This window comes from Sapajus apella, unplaced genomic scaffold (genome assembly GCF_009761245.1).
Source record: "Sapajus apella isolate SASKATOON/1434 unplaced genomic scaffold, GSC_monkey_1.0 scaffold19, whole genome shotgun sequence".
In the NCBI taxonomy this organism is placed as follows: Eukaryota; Metazoa; Chordata; class Mammalia; order Primates; family Cebidae; genus Sapajus; species Sapajus apella.
Window position 1 is genome coordinate 17,421,507 of NW_022436959.1, and position 17,537 is coordinate 17,439,043.

The 17,537-nt window shown below is 36.4% G+C and overlaps 1 protein-coding gene across 1 annotated transcript; it reads left to right on the forward strand.

Annotated features, from left to right (window-relative positions):
- The first annotated feature begins 7,367 nt into the window (after window positions 1–7,367).
- TWISTNB (TWIST neighbor) lies at window positions 7,368–17,537 on the forward strand. Its single transcript, XM_032287039.1, has 4 exons — window positions 7,368–7,686; window positions 11,537–11,678; window positions 15,390–15,598; window positions 16,870–17,537. Exons 1-4 carry the CDS (start codon window positions 7,433–7,435, stop codon window positions 17,276–17,278), a joined length of 1,014 nt encoding a protein of 337 aa, XP_032142930.1. The 5' UTR covers window positions 7,368–7,432; the 3' UTR covers window positions 17,279–17,537.

The following is a 17,537-nucleotide window of genomic DNA, read 5'->3' on the forward strand; positions in this document are numbered from 1 at the left end:
CCTATTTTTGAAGAATTTTACTCTACCTATTACATGTGTCAAAGGATACTCTGCATTTCTTGTGCCTGGGGATGTGACAATAATGAATATATGGTCCTCCACTTTATTCTTTGACTTACTTCAAAATGGTGTATTTAAAAACCTTATGTCCCAAATTACATTTTCAAAGATTATTTAGCAAACATATTTCAGAAATTTAGAGGAGCATCTTCAGTATCATTTAGCTAGAGCCCTGTTTCCAAATAAAATTTCAGAACTTGGCAGCACTTCACTCTTTTCTTCTTTAAGTCATTTTTTCTGGAAACATATGTAATATTTCTTGCTCGAAGTGTATGACAGCCAAGAAATTCGATTATTCCGAATCCATAAATCACAGGTTGTCAGTTACTCATAGCAGGGGAAACCAATTCAGAAAATGCTGGAAATGTGGATGCCTAGCAAAATGATACAGTGGGGTTTCTTTTTTACTCCCTTTGCTAGGAGGACTTTGAGTACAAGAGTTCTTTACTCGGAATGAAAATGCATTTCCCGAGTAATATATTGCTTAAAAGCCAAGCTATACATTTAATGAAATTATTTCAATATTTTAACACTTTAATATTATCTACATCAACTAATTATGGTGGAAACAGACTCCTTAATTTTAGGCAGATAGCCTTCACTTAGTTGGCAACCTTGTCATCTTTACCTTCCTCTGCATCAACTAGGGACTCTTATTTTCACTTTTCTTCACTGAAAGGCTCCACATTCTTCAGGCACACAATACATTGCAAGCCTTTTCCCAAAGCCAAAAGGTATTATGCTACTGAAAATTTCCAAGAAGACTCTAGAACTTGGCTGAAACTTTACAGAAAAATCTAAAATGTTGTCATATTTTCACCAAGTGTTGTATTAGCTGCAAGTAATTGGGACTCATGACTGCTCTTTGGTATCCGATCTGGGTATTGATCCCCACCTAATCATTCTATAACATCCATCCTGGGAACAGGGGTCAGGGTTGTGGTACACTGAAAGAAATCTCTTGAAATAGCTAGGATCATTGCCAAGGAAAGAAAAGCTACTGATTCCTTTGGGGGAGGCTCTATTTGCCAGCACTACCCCTCACTCTGAACTATAAGTCAGTCCAAGGACGAGCTAACACTCAACTTTGTACATATGTAAGTACACTAAAGGCTTGTTTGGATAGCGGTCTAAATGTCCACTTCTTTCATTACTATTCAAAAAGGCTTTTGAGAGCCAGACTTCTCTTTCTGTCTTCTAACTATATTAGCATTCTTATATCAACCTTTGAGAAAACAAAATGAAAGCCTCAACGTTCTGTATAATAAAATGAATTGCTGAAGAGGTCAAGTTTCCAAGTCACAGTATGCTTAGTAGTGGTAATATTAGCCTATTGCAGTTAATATTAGTGGTAATATTAGCCTATTGCTCTAGCAAAAAGGATGGTGGCACAGCGAGTGAAAAATAAACATTTGTCAAGCTCTATTTAGCAAATGCTATTATAATATACATTATCTGTAAATGTGAATATCCCTCTATTATATTAATAGCACTTATTTAACATGAAATAAGGAATAAAATAAATAAGAGAAAGATGGGTAGAAAAGTGAGGCCATTTCTGATGGTACTCCTGAATCTTAAAGCCATTTAGCCAAATCATGTAACATGTATGTGTGTGTATATATATATGTCTCTACTCTCACACACACATATGGGCACACACACATATTCTTACACTTAGGTCCATAAAACAAACCAATTCTGTTCCATATGAACCATTCCCTTTTATTTAATTTACTTCTTTTGATTTTAGATTCAAATTTCTGGATCTGTGATGCTGCGTTGATTTCGGTTTCTGGTGCCTGCACTTGAACCTAAGACGTTGCCTCGCCAGTTGTCAAGCTTCGGCAGCTACCTTCAGTCATTTCACTCTAGGTACTTCTGTTTAACAAAACTAATTACTCCAGAATCAGCCAGTGAAATCCAGCTTTGGTCACTCAGGCAGCAGCAGCTAGTGAAAAAAGTGACAGTTTTAGTCACTTGGACAACAAATATGTGCTCAGATTGGAAATAGGAATTCAAAGAAGGGATCTCAGACAACTGAAAGAAAACTTGAGTTTGATAAACCTTGAATGTAAAGAGAATGGAAAATCTAGGAGGTAATTGGAGACAGAAAGCTGTAGCTGAGAAACAGAAACAAGATCACTTTTCCCCTAGGCTTTATTGATAAGGTGCTTGGATGAACCTGTAGGCTATAGAGAAAACTAATTTGGTCGTGAACAAAATTCTTCCCTTATATTAAAGATATGTTCATTTCTGGTAGGCTGTGTATTTTTTCCACTTTTAAACATCGAGTTTAGTCCATTCGACTGTGCCAAAGATTTCAGAAGAAAAGGTTCGATTTAAGCTGTAGTTTATACTGTCAGTATCACCCTAAAGCCAATATGGTACAAGACAACAGGAATCGCAACAAAAAATGTCAAGGCAGAGGGAGACACAAAGAAATAGAGTAGCTTGCATTTATTCATTAAATTTTATGAATACTCAAAATTATGCCCTTCAGTTAAAATTTTGGACTTCCAGATATTTTAATAACAAATGTGGCCTCAAAGTAATGACTTGTAAATTCACTTTTGTCATTTCTGTAGTCCTTAGGCTAAAGCAAAACTTTACAACTTTAAGCTCATTTTTGCCATCTGCTGGCAAATTTGTGAAATACAAGTGGTCTACATCAAACGTTTGGTTGAAATAGATTACATATATTTGGCTGAAACTGGTGCTTGTTTGACATCTCCCCAATCCTACTAAAATGTTAACATTTACCAATTTGGTCAGATTCTTACCTTAGCATTTTTAAGGCAGATATTAAATAAAAACTATCAATTTCTACAATTTCCTTCATCAGTTTTGGTTATGGACAGAAAAAATGAGGATCTTTTGTGATTGAAAGCATAAGCTATGGGATAAGTCGTGTCTGGGTTAGATTCCTTTATTGACAAATAGCTGGATACTTTGGAGAAGTCATTCATTCATTCACCCAAGAAATATGTTTTAGGCCCTGGATATATGACTATTAGCAATACAGATAGGATTGTTACCATCATGAGGCTGACATATTTATTTAGAACCCAGGCTCCTCATTTGTAAATATATGCAATTATTATAATAAATTCATAAAGATTATCTGCCAGTGATTTGCCTAGGTACTTGGTATAGCACCTGGCAGGTTTGTAATAAAGTTTACCCATGATAATGTTGGTCATTGTGGTGTTGACACTCATCACTCATTCCACCAATTTGATAAAACCAGTCATATAAGCATGATTAAATCCTTCCTGTCAGTACTAGTATTGCTCTTTATCCAGGGTGGGCATTCCTAGGGACTTATATACACCTAATACATGACAGAAGAAGCTTCTGAGGCAAAGAACAAAGTATATGAGACCAGATGTACTGCATACATTGGACTGACATTGTGGAAGTTTCAGAGTCTAGACAGGAGGTCTTGTGTGTTTCCTGCTCTATCCTGGATATCTGCATAGCTGCCAGGAAAGCAAGCTCACTCTAGCCCGCTGGAACACAAGATGCAGGGGGCCACATATGAGGGCAGATGCACAAGTGAACCCAACCGAGTCCTACCCAAATTTGTCCCCATAAAACTATGAGAAAAATTAATAGTTTTATTTATTTAAAGTCGCTAAATTTGAGGATAGTTTGTTATGTACCAGAAGCTAACTGATACAATGGCATGTTTTCATGGAATACTCTTTATAGGAAAAATTTTTTATTCAAACTGTTACACATAGTCAAAAATTTCTGTCTGATTCCATTTCTTCATGTAATCCTACTGTAATAATTTTAGCTTTTTGTAAAATGAAAGAAATTTGCCTAATATCACACATCTACTAAGTGGCAGAGCCAGGATCTGAACTCAAGCAATGCGACATTAACATCTAGGGTTAGGCTCTTTAGCATCTAGGTTGGCTCTTCACTTTATATTAGGCTGGTGCAAAATAAGTGTGGTTTTTCCCACTAAGAATAATGGCAAAAACCACAATTACTTTTGCACCACCCAACACTATTAAGCCAACTAAAAGTATAGGATTTCCTGTAACAACGGTAATCTTCTGATTAAGTTTCTTATTTTTTTCAGTATAAAACATGAAAATAATATATACAAATTCACAGAAGTAAAAGAAAAGCATCAACTCACACTCAAGAGATGACTAACATTAATACATGGTATAGACATGTGTGGCTTAATAACAAGAATACATTCTGAGAAATGCATCATGAGGCAATTTCGTCAATTGCATGAACATCACAGGGTGTATTTACATAAATCCAAATGCCATATCTTACTATACACTTACATTATATGGTGTGCTATGCTAATCTCCTTCTTTATCAGTTTTGATCATATACAAAGAAAAAGTGAAGATCTTTAGTAACTGAAAGCATAAGCTATGGCATAAGTCATGCCTAGGTTAGAGTCCTTGATTGATAAATAGCCTATTGCTATTTAGCTGATTGATAAATAGCCTGTAGCCTATTGCTCTTAGTCTACAAACCTGAACAGCATGTTACTGTACTGAACACTGCAGGGAACTGTAACATGGTGGCAAGTATTTGTGCATCTAAATATATCTAAATATAGAAAAGATACAGCAAAAATATATGGTATTATGAACCTACAGGGCCACCATCATATAGGCCAGTTGATGTTGAACAAACCATAATTATGGGGCATATGACTATATACGTGCATCTAGATTTTTTTCTAAGCATGTAAGTGTGCACATGTCCTATAAAAATCAGAGCATATGGTACATATTACTTTGTATCCACCATCATTGATTTCAGCAAACCACCAATTTTTACACATTTACATTGCTCCAGAGATTATCTGATTGTGAGGAATAGAAACACACTAATATAATAATAAGGTGTAGTGTGTGCATGCCAGAGGTGGCAAGGTCAAAGATAAAATAAGAGTTGCACAGGGGATTTTCTCTCTGTCTTCCTCTGAGGCCATTTGTTGTGGGGTCAAAATTATTTCTAACCTTCCTTCTCCTTGTAGAATGAAGATCTCGGCACATTGCTTTGACTTGACAGAGCTTTTCATGAGGCAGGGACCACCATTGCCTTTCTGCGGAACATGGACAAATTTTAGAGAAAAATAAAATGATTTCGCTCAACTAGAGGTCCTTGAACAAATAAACTTTGTGCATGTCTATGGGGTAGTGTAGGTAGGAGGAACTCATGGGATTACTGTTTTCTTCCCTGTGTCAAAGGTGGAACAGGTTAATTTGTAAAGTAACTCCATTATGGTGAACACTGGCATGCAGGCAGAACCACCTTGTACTCTCCCAAATCATGCAGAGTATGGACAGCAGCTAGCAATCAAGCCAGAATTTTAAAAACTGAAAATTAGAAAATCAGTTTCAAAATTAAACAAGCAAACGTCTAACTGCAACTGGACTCTCATAGGATTACAAAATTACTCCATGGTGCACTACATTTAGTAGCTGTGAAAGATTATTACTTGGGTATTTGATTTCAGATAATGTTTTCATTTGGTCAGATTGTCAAAAAAATGTCAGCTTGTCTTTTACTATATCCTTTTTTGGCCAAATTGTTTTCATTCGAATCACTTGCAGCTGGTCTAGATTCATCTTGACGGTAAGGCATAGTCACCTGGGGAGATTCTGATTGAATTGGTCTGAGATGTTGTCTGGGCATCAGGAGTTCTTAAAGCTCCTCACATTAAGTGACTTCATGGTTTAGCCAAGTTTGAGCACACTGAACAAAAGGGTCCTGCACAGGGCTATTAAAGGACTTTGCAACAAAATCAAGGTAAAGGCCATTATGTTTCCCATGTATGGACTTAAAATGTCTAATATTAGATTTTGGGGGCAGTTTCATCCTACTATCATCTCATGCTGAGTTTGCAGTCATTTAAGGAATATTAAAGAAAATACTTTTTATTTGTCTTGTTTGATCCTCCTATCATCTCTCTAAGGCAGTATTATTTTTCCTATTTTACAAGTCAGAAATCAGGTTTAGAGAGGTTAGAGGCATTTTGCAGTATCTAAGAGAGAAGGGAATATGTCAGTATTCACATCACTGCTATACATTTCTCTTGCACTTACCCAGTGTAACCCATTTCCACTTAGGCCGTGAGTTCTTTATCACTTATTTATTAACTTATTGTCAGGTTATTCACTGAGGATGCATTGACTGGGTTTTTCTTAGTTTTGGTTTTGTTTCTTTGGAGGAGGGATGAGACATGGGGGCCACTGCAGTGAACAATACAGATATTATGGTACCCACTTTAGTGACTGTAGGAATCTATTGATGGAACAGGCAAGCAAATGGGCTGTTATTATAAAATAAACGTAAAAACCAACATAGATGGTTAACTACCTAATCCTTATAGAGAAACAGAAATAGGGTGGTTGAAAGCAGAGAAGGAACAGAATGTAAAATCTAAGCTATAAATTCGTAGATGAGTAGAATTTACCCTTGTGAAAAATGCTGTTATATTCCCTAGAAGAAGGAACAGCTTGAGACTAAAGAGAGACCTGAGAGTGGATCAAGGAGCATAACACTGGGGTGGGGAGTGTGACAAATGAGGCTGAAGAGGAAGCAGTGGGCTGATCACAAAATGGCCTTTTAACTTATAAACCATTTTCAGGAGTTTGTTTTATCCTAGAGGGACACAACATGATCATATGTGTTTCAGGGAAGCTCTGGCTGCCCCAGAGGGTCCTCTCGACCATTAAGCTAGGCTTCCACAGGCAGTGTGTCCGGAAGTTTTGGCAACAGGGGAAGAGGATAGTGTCCAAATACAATATTTCCACCTAAGGCAATACAGGAGGATCCGAGGCTGACACCTTGGCTGTGATGTGATTCCCCGATTTAGCAATTGCTTAATGAAGAGAGAAGCGGAACAGGAGATCAACAGTGGGCGCGTTTTCAGACTTGTTGCATTTGAATTATCTGAGCTGTTGCTTAGGATTTTGTGTACTGCATAAAATATACTCCATAAATATTTTGAGTCTTTACTGTACAGTCCAAGTCTGTAAAATTGTACCAAACCACCTTACTAATGGAAATTATCAAACTTAGAACCCCCCTTTTTAAGCTACCTAGTAAATCAAATAAGCTTCGGTGGAAAAACACACATTCGCCCGCCCTCAAAAAAAAGCAGTTGATTGGCTTAGCGCATGCTCAATATATACTTAAGGCTCTAAACTCCTCTTAGAAGCGCGAAAAAGCTGTCTCCCCCTGTTGGCCAGACTGCATAATGCAGCGTAAGGAGAGGAAATTCCTAGGGGCGTGGTACTTGGTGGATGACGTAAAAGAGCGTCGGGGACAGGCAATTGCGCTTGCGTCAACGGTGAGCGCCACCGGAACCTTGACAAGCAGCATGGCTGCGGGTTGTTCAGAGACGCCGCGGCAAAAGGCGGCTTCTGATGGGTCTCTGGTAGGGCAGGCTGGCGTCCTACCTTGCCTAGAGTTGCCGACTTATGCCACTGCTTGTGCGCTGGTGAACAGTCGCTACTCATGCCTGGTGGCCGGGCCGCACCGAAGGCACATCGCTCTGTCGCCCCGATACCTTAACAGGAAACGCACTGGCATTCGAGAGCAGCTGGATGCGGAGCTCCTGCGCTATTCTGAGAGGTACCGATCTCTTTGCCTGTTCCTTCTTTTGTGCACGGGAAGTACCAGCAGGTGGATGTGCTGGTGACGTAGCAAAAAAGGGGGAAATGGTAAAGGTCTCACTGCCCCCCAGAGCTTAGCTTCGTGGAATTCTAGAGTCGCGATCCGTCCCTCAAGGCCAGTACCGCTCTGGTAAAGATCTATACAGGGTCCCTTTCATAGATAGAGAAGAAAACTTAAAGGTGAAGTTCAGGTGTGGGCGGAGGAAGTGGAGATTCTCGCTCTAGATCCGTGATGGTAGGGTTAGGAACAGAGCAGGGGTCTGGAGACCTAGTAGGCCCCGTTCTGTATGGCATTCAACGTTTCATTTATCTCTTTCCGGATGATGTTTTCTCATTTGACAATAAAAATTTGGTTTGCAGTGCTTAAGTAGATTCTCATTCCATAGAAGATTGCACATGAAGCTAATACAACTGTTCGACTTGTAAAACATGAAGCACGTTTTTGTTGGATTTTGCTCTGGTAATTTCCCCAGGTTCTCTTCTCTTGGATCTGATATGGGGATGATGGAAATGCCATTAGTTTAGTGTTTGTTGTTGTTGTTGTTGTTGTTGTTGTTGTTGTTAAGACGATTTATGCAATCGGACTAGTAAGCCTGTTGCTTTTGGGAGAGAAAAACCCAAAACGTATTCATTTATATTACAGTATTCAAAAGCAACCTGAAAACTCAGAATTACAGAAGTATGTGTGTGGAGGGGGTGTGGGCATGTGCTTTAGTATTCCTCTGGACTATACTTTGGTTCAAATTGGAGGGTTCTAAAACTAGAGTAAATGGATTTCCTAGGAATTCATGCTTGCCCTTCAGGAATTCCCATGTGAAGTTCCTTGGGCACTGGTATCCAAAGCTTTTACCACTTTCTTAAGGGATCCTGGACCTACACACACTGGTTAATAATCAAGCATGTCTAGAATATACAGCTTCTGCCAAGCACCAACACACGGTTCTTGTATGTTTTTATTATATACCGCGAACTTGAGATATAAAAACAAACAAAAAATAAAATCCCTGTTTCAAGGAGCTGTAAGCTGTAGTAGAGATACAGATTCAAGCCAATAAATAGTGAAGTGTTAAAATTTGACAGAAATCTATATTAGGAGTCTTGAATTTGGATCTTGGGACCTTTGAGAACAACTTGATGGAAAAGGGTACTTTCACATGATAGTATTACAGGCAGAGAGTGGCATAAACAAACAGATACTGGATGTGAACTGGTATGCTTTGCCTAGAGAGCTGTATCTATTATATAAGTAGACTAAGGTTTATGTCAGGGGAAAGGCACTGGAAGTCACTGGAGAGAAGGGCAGGGGGTCAAAAATTACTCAGAGAGGATGGCCATTTTGCTTTTCCCTTCTTGCCATTGCCAGTTTTTGGTTTTTGGGGTGAAAGGTGGAGTTGTTTTTCCTTTTGTGTTTCTGTTTTCTTAGGCAGGGTTAGTGCTTCATCCTCTCAATACCCTTTAACTCTGAGACCTCACACACTTTTGAGAAAGTAGCACGTTTGCAGTCCTGGCATATCAGATTTGCACTTTAAGAAACAGCATTTGGTAGCCTTAATGGTTAGCTACCAAATAGGATGAGAAAGTGGACAAGGAGACGAATTAAGATAATGTTATAATTGTCTAAGAGAAAATGATTAGAGGGGATGGTTTTGAGAGATTTAAGAATATACAAAGTGGTCATAACATCTGGAAACACAAGCAACTATTTTGTTTTCTGTAACCAGTATTGCCTGCACTTGACAGGCTAGGGGAAAGTCACCCAGAGTGGCTCTGAACAGATCTGGACACCATTCCTTCCACATTACTTGAGTATGCTGAAGACTCCTGTTTATTCAGGTGCAAATCAGGCACCATGCTTTGAACTATGCTTTGCTAATAAGGGACAAAACTTGAACATATATTACTAAAGAACTAAAATGAGGCTACCACCTTGCCCTGATACCCATTTAGGATGGTATCTGAAAAACAAAAGTGAAGGAAGAAAAAGTTTATAGTGTTGGGTGCCTGTGTTCACATATCTGATGACTTTTAATAAAATCGCACTTGAATTTATATATTGCTGAATTCCTGATAATTTTAATATATATTAAAACTATGCAAAGATGACTTTGCGTTTATATTTTTTAAGAGTTAAATTATGTGCCTACCTATTTGTAAACAGATTTGTCTGTTTATTCAAAAGTCAGAGCTATTAATATTTCCTTATTGTACAGGACGGTCCTGTATATGGCAGACTCTTTTCTTCCCTGGCTTCTGCAAAGTTTATGATAACCATGAATAGCATCACAAATTTCCAAATGCCCCCGCCTCCCTTGTGCCCCACAGGGGACCACAGTGCTCTTTCCACTTGAGAATCACTCTCTAATAGTTGAGAGACAAGGCTTTGATTAGGGGAAATAAAGTCTTAATTTTTGCTTTTCTGTCTAGTATGGTGGTTACTTTTTCTTCCTATTCTCTAACTCTGTTTTCTGTGTCCCTAACATTGTCTTAGTGATAGGATGATTCCGTCTTAGGAATGCCACGTGCAGAAATTAAAACCTCAAAAGATTGTTCTCCCAAGTAAGTCTCTCAGTTAGGATTCTCCTAATTTGGTAGGTCTTAAAGTTTATTTTCTGTGGCTTCTGGCTGTTTTACTAAATAATATCTATTAGGGATAAATTATTTCCCTTATTTTATGTAAATTGTGTTAGAAGTTTAATTGAGTTTAACAAAAAATCTGCCATCAAAGGCCTTAGAGTCGTGTGAAATTCAAACATACTACAGATAGGTTCAATACAATTAGGCTAAGAACAGTGGAAAAGTTGTTCTATAGGAGTAGAGGAGTGATTTCAGCTTTGCCTAGGGGAGTCAGGGAAGTTTTCTCTAACAAGTAGTGGTATGGTAATGAAGCCACCAGGTTTTGTTTATTTTTTATTTATTTATTTATTTATTTATTTATTCATTTGTTTGAGATGGAGTCTCCCTCTAATGCCCAGGCTGGAGTGCAGTGGCGAGATCTCCACTCACTGCACCCTCTGCCTCCCACCGCTGAGTCTTTCTCCTTAATAGTTATCCCTTAATCCTGACGGTTACATTTGTAGACTAAAGTGTTAGTTCATAAATAATGTAGTTGTATTAACATTTGCTTTTATTAGCAACAGTTGAAGCCTGGGATTTTCTCTATTAAGTCATTGATTTTAACATTCAGGGGCTTTGACTTTAACTGTAATGCTTCCCTTGCTATATGCTGTCAAGTACTGAAATTCAGTAATGGTTTATAATACCAGAATTGCCTCTTACTCAGTCATGCTCACAAAATACACTTTTTTCTTGCTAAGTCCCACTCTTTCTATCCTAGCATGACTTGAAGAATTCAAATAGGATAGAAAGAATGGGACTTGGCAAGGGAAGAAGGGTTGATTTCCTGCTCATGCATTAATTGGACATTTTATTTCTGAGTATCTTGAATCATCATTTTAACTTAGCCAACATATCAGAATCCATTTGTGAATGGGACTAATATAGTTATTACAGACTAATCATATACTATTGTTTTTGACATGGGTGGTGTACTTAGGAGATGTATAAGTTTTGGACTCTTAGCATAAGTATGAAAATGACCTGGTTTGAAAGAGTGCAGTGATGCGCACCTATAATCTCAGCACTTTGGGAGACTGAGGCAGGAGGATCACTTGAGCCCAGGAGATTGAAGCTGCAGTGAGCCCTGTTCATGTCACTGCACCCTAGCCTGGGCAACAGAGCAAGACCCTGTCTCCAAAAAAACATAAATAAATGGGATAAAAGATACTATTATCAACTTTTTCTTCTTACAGCCTTTTAGGTGTCCCTATTGCATATGATAACATCAAAGTTGTGGGAGAACTGGGAGATATTTATGATGATCAAGGACACATTCATCTTAACATCGAAGCCGATTTTGTTATTTTTTCCCCTGAACCAGGGCAAAAGCTTATGGTATGTTTATCATTTTTTCTAGCTTTCTTTATGTAATTATATAATTATGCAACTTGGAACATTTTAAGAGGTGTAATATACCTTTCGACTCAAATTCCTATTGTGAGTAAATAAATACTATTTTTAAGGAAAAATTAATTTGTATTATTCAAACTTAGGTAAGTTTTTAAACACTCTCCTAAAACACATGCATGCCCAGAATATATGTCCCATCCACTTTATTATTTTCATAGTAATAGAATGATTTTAAGGGGAAAAAAATCAATTATTATGATTTCAAAAGTTCTCAATTCTACACAAATACCATTTCTTTATAAAGGATTCAAAGAATATAGCAGTATATGAAACAGAAATTCAAATGAACGAGGCAGTAATGAAAATGTATGAATGACAGAGAATAGGGCAGCCAGTCTGTGCCTTGGAAGTGGAAGCTCTGTGGGAAAGGTCTTCCCATTTTTCATAAACTGGAAATGCAGATGTTGATATGAAATCTACTGAGATATATCCTTTTTTACTCTTTACTTTCCCTTCTCTTCCTCCAGTAGTTCTGTGTGTGTGTGTATTCACATGTTCATATGTATATTTGTGTGTGTGTGTGTTATGTTCTTTTCTTTAGTTGATAAATTTGTATAGGAATTGCTTAATCTAATAGATCAGAACTGTTAACTAACCCTTGATACTGTTCCTAAAAATATAGATCAGTTTAACCATGACAAAACATACAAAGTACTTCTAATTTTTTTCATTTTTCAATATCAAATTAATATAAATAGTATCCTTTGCCTATTAAACTGGAATCTTATAGCTAGACTACTAAAGTTGACAGGTTTGTATTTGGAAATTAACAAACTTAACTTTCATTTATATTTTAAATATAAACATGTAGGCCAGGCACAGCACACCTACAGTCACAGCATTTTGGGAAGCTGAGGCAGGAAGATCACTTGAGACCAGCAGGTCAAGACCAACCTGGGCAACATAGTGAGACCTCGTCTCTACACAAAATAAAAAATTAGCCAGATGGTGGCATGCATCTGTAGTCCCAGCTCCTCAGGAGGCTGGGGGTAGGAGGATCGCTTGCGTCCAGGAGTTCAAGGCTACAGTGAGCAATGATTGTGCCAATGCATTCCAGGCTGGGCAACAGTGGGACCCTGTTGCTAAAATACACATACATACACACACACACACACACACACACACACACACACATGGAAATAACATACATATTTATGTACATGGAAATAACAGATTGTATAGAAAGTATGAAATGCAAAGTGTTCCTTTTATTCTACCTGCTGCAAGATCCAGTCCTCAAATATTTTCAACTACCCAGTTTTTCTTTAAATATTATTAATAATATTTGGCCAGATAAAATTTACATATTATAAAATGTACGGATCATATTGTTCAGTTCAGTGAATTTTTTCAGGTCCGTATACCATTCTATCTCCTTAGAAAGGACAATATGATTATCTGTCTTCAATGATGGATTGATTCTAGGCTGGGGCTTTTATGAACAAAGCTATTGAAAACATATATTTTCAGACATGTTTGCAGATACATAAGTGAAAACATACATTTTCATTTTTCTTAAGTAAATAACTAGAAGTAGAAGAGCTAGGTCACAGGGTGTTTATATAAAAACATTGTCAGACTAATTTCCCATTTAACACTTCCATTCACTGTTTCCTTATTAACATTTGCTGTTGTCTCTTAATTTTACTGATGGACATATAGTGGTATCTCATTATGGTTTTCATTTGCATTTTCATTTCCCTCGTGAGCAGGTTTTCATATATTTCAATAAGAAGGGTCTGTTCAAGTATTTTGCCCATTTTTAATAGGGTTTTTGTATTTTTATTATTGACTTGTAGCAGTTCCTTTTGGTCTTTAAACAAATTATTTTCAGATAAATATTTTGGATATTTTCTTTCAGTTTGTGACTTGTCTGTTAAGTTTTAATGATATTATTTGATAAACAGGTACTTTTAATTTTGATGAGGTCCAATTTATCATTTTATATTTTTATGACTGTTGCTTTCTGGATCCTATCAAAGAAATTTGTCCACTTAAAGGTTATGCAGATATTCTTCTGTCAAATTCTACAAGCTTTTAGTTTTAGCTTTTCCATTTAGGTCTGTGATTATTCTCAAATAATTTTTGTGTATAGTGTGAGGTAGGCCTTGAGATCCACTCTCTTCTTCATGTAGCTTTCCCATTTTCTAGATTCATATATTAAAAAGGCTTTTCTTTCATTGATTTTCTAAAATTTATATACTTTTAACAGCAGCTTGGGGTTTACAGAAAAATGGAAGTGAAAGTATAGAGTTCCCATATAACCACGCCTTCCCCAAATATGCATTTTCCCCTATTATTAACATTATGTTGCATTAGTATGGTGCATTTGTTACAATTTTTGTGCCAATATTGATAACATTATTATCAAGTCAAGTCTGTAGTTTACATTAGAGTTCAGTCTTTGTGTGCTACCATCTATGGGTTTCCACAAAAGTATCATGACACTTATCTACCATTATAGTATCATACAGAATAGATTTTCTCTCCTAAAACTCCCTTGTGCTCCACCTACTCATTTCTCCTTCCTTCCCTCCATCCATCCTCTCTAATCCCTGGCAACCACTGATCTTTTTACTGTCTGCATAGTTTTGCCTTTTAAAAAAAGAATAATAGGGTATGTATCCTTTTCAAATTGACTTCTTTCACTTAGCAATATGCGTTTAAGGTTCTTCCTCGTCTTCGTATGGTGAGAACCTATTTATCTTTATTACTGAATAATCTTTTATTTTAAGGATGTACCAGTTTGTTTATCTAGACTGTCTGGAAGCTACCATTGGGAACACTAAGACTTCTGATCATGACAAATAGTGAAGTTTTATTCTGTCACATGTGTAAAAGGTTGCTCATTTTAAACAGCATTGTATACAAGTCAGTATTATTTGCTGTTCTGTAATTCAGAAAATGTGATTTTTTAATATTGAAAGTTCTCATGCATATGCTTTGTGTATATTGACGCTGAGAAGAAAAATAAGTTTTATTCAAAGTCTGATCTTAAAATCATATAGTACATACTTTTATTTTAGCTTTAAAGCTTCTAATAATACTTTTGTGATTTAGCCAAAAATAGCCATGGTCAATGTTTACATGTAAAGGATAAACTGCCTTCTAATAGAATGCTTGCATCATGCTAAATTAAATAATTAAAGAATGCATTTTTAAGGTTTTAAATTTGGTGTCTTTATGGAAACATAACATGGATCCTAGTTATAAAACACATATGAGATCTTTTTATAGCCTATATGAGAGTATTTTTCTGCTTGGTTTCAATGTAGCTAAAGAGTAATAATCTCCTCCCCAAGGAATCCTGCAGTGGGAAGATTAGGTGGTTTTCTTTCTTGGCCGGGGCGATGGGGGCAGGTTAGTTAAACTAGTTAGACAGTTAATGTGCACAGTTAGACAGTTAATTTGCAATTACTTATTTAATTAAGTTGAGCTTTCTCAAAACCCCATGGTATTCTAAAGTGATATTTTGACATGACGTGTTGTTTTAATTGAGGTAAACCTTTTCCATATTAGACCATTAATTTGATGTTTGCTCTTTGAAGATTATTTGAAGTTTGTAGACTCTGGTTCACCTTTTAACTTTGTGGATCTGTTCTTTATGTTATGCTCTTTCTTCCTTCTTCTTCCCAGGGTATAGTTAATAAAGTGTCTTCTAGCCACATTGGCTGTTTAGTACATGGGTGTTTCAATGCCTCCATTCCTAAACCTGAGCAGTTGTCAGCTGAGCAGTGGCAAACCATGGAGATAAACATGGGTGATGAACTGGAATTTGAAGTATTTCGTTTAGACTCAGATACTGCTGGAGTATTCTGCATTCGGGGAAAACTAAATATCACAAGGTTAGTTTATCATTACATAATTACCATTAGGTACTTAGTAATTTCCATTTAATTCTGAATTTAGAGAACATAACCCCTCTTTAAAAATACCTGTTTATAGGAATATTCATGGTTTCAAACCATAAAGTCAATATAAACAGTATTCTTAAGTAATCTGTAACAGTGCATCAAATAAATATTTTAAAACTCTGTCTAGCTAGCTGGTCTGTATTTTAATATTTAATAGCTCAGTTTTGCTGAATGTTTTCTATTTTGTTCACTCTTTTTAATTCTGCCTCTAAACTTGAAGCTATTGGCTTGCTTTGTTTTTACACACAAAAGAGTGTGTTGATTATTGTTATCTGTGTCAGATATTTTAATTTCTGTATTCTGTATTGAAATTATTATAAGAAACTCTGATCTTGAACTTCTTTCCGTGGGAGTCAAGTTTAAAGGAAGAAGGAGAGAGACAACTCTTAGAATGCTGCTTTTGCTAATAATTTTTTCTAGATTTTGTCTTTAAATTACAAGCGTGTGTGTTGAAGTTCTGGAACAGCCGTACAATTTCTGTGATGACAAAAGTATAGTATATATGCATAATACAGTAGCCTCACTATTAAGCATTGAAACGTGACTGACTAGTGTGACTGAGGAACTGAATTTCTAAAGTTGTCATTGGTATTGCCTAGGTATATGTGCCTAGTGCTACCGTGTAAGACTGAAGTTCTGGAGAGAGAACTACTTCATTGATCCATGTTTTATTTTAGTAGTATAAAATAATTCACAATGTTTAAGTAACACTGTCGTACTATCAGCTAAGTAAACAATAGACTACTATTTGAAACAGGATTAAAATAGACTGGAAACTCCATTGCTTTGATACATACAGGAGCATATTTTCTATGCGACGTCAGTGGTTTGGTTAATAAGCCTAAGTATTGTGATGTTTAATGTTGAGTGATCAAATTCTTCTGAAACAACGCAAAACTTGGAAGACATGTTTTGACAAGATTTTTATGTCATTTTTATGTGTGGAAAGGGTCTGGGAGAAGTTCTTCATAAAGAAAGATTTTAACATTTAATGTTAAATTTAATATTTTTCAATTTAACATTCATATTTTAGTGGGTTGAGGGATAACAGGATAGAATATTTGGAATTTATGCCTTGGTTATGTGTCTTGTACTGCTGTCATTATTTAGAAAATCTTAGCCTGTTAGAATATATTGATCTCATTTTCTTATTTGTTTTTTGCTTATTGCTCTGTTAAAATTTTTTAACTGTTAATTTATAGTTTACAATTCAAGCACTCTGAAGTTTCTGAAGAAGTTACAGAAAATGGCACCGAGGAAGCTGCTGAAAAACCTGCTAAGAAGAAAAAGAAAAAGAAGAAAGACCCAGAGACATATGAAGTAGACAGTGGTACTGCCAAGCTAGCAGATTTTGCAGATGACACTCCAATGGAAGAGTCAGCCCTGCAGAATACTAATAATGTGAATGACCTCTGGGAGGAAGAGCCAAAGAAAAAGAAGAAGAAGAAAAATAAAAAGGAAGATCAGGACCAGGACCCTAGTTTCCAAGGCAGTGACTCCAGTGGTTACCAAAGTGACCATAAAAAGAAAAAAAAGAAAAGAAAACACAGTGAAGAGGCTGAATTTACCCTACCTTTCAAATGCTCACCAAAAAAAAAAAAGGAAAAGTAATTTTCTTTAGTGTATTTTAAATATGATTCCGTTTTCAAAAGACAGATACACATACAATTGATGAATAAATGTTTTGAGTGATATGAAATGCCTAAGCATACCAGTAGTTTACAGAAGAGAAAATAAGTTGGAGGCAGCTTGATGTGCTTAAAATGATAAAACTGACTGTACATTAATTTGGGGAAAACCAGTATTGTTAAAGTGCCATTTCATACAAAATAAAAAGCTGCTCTTACTGTCAACTCTCATATTCTTCCAG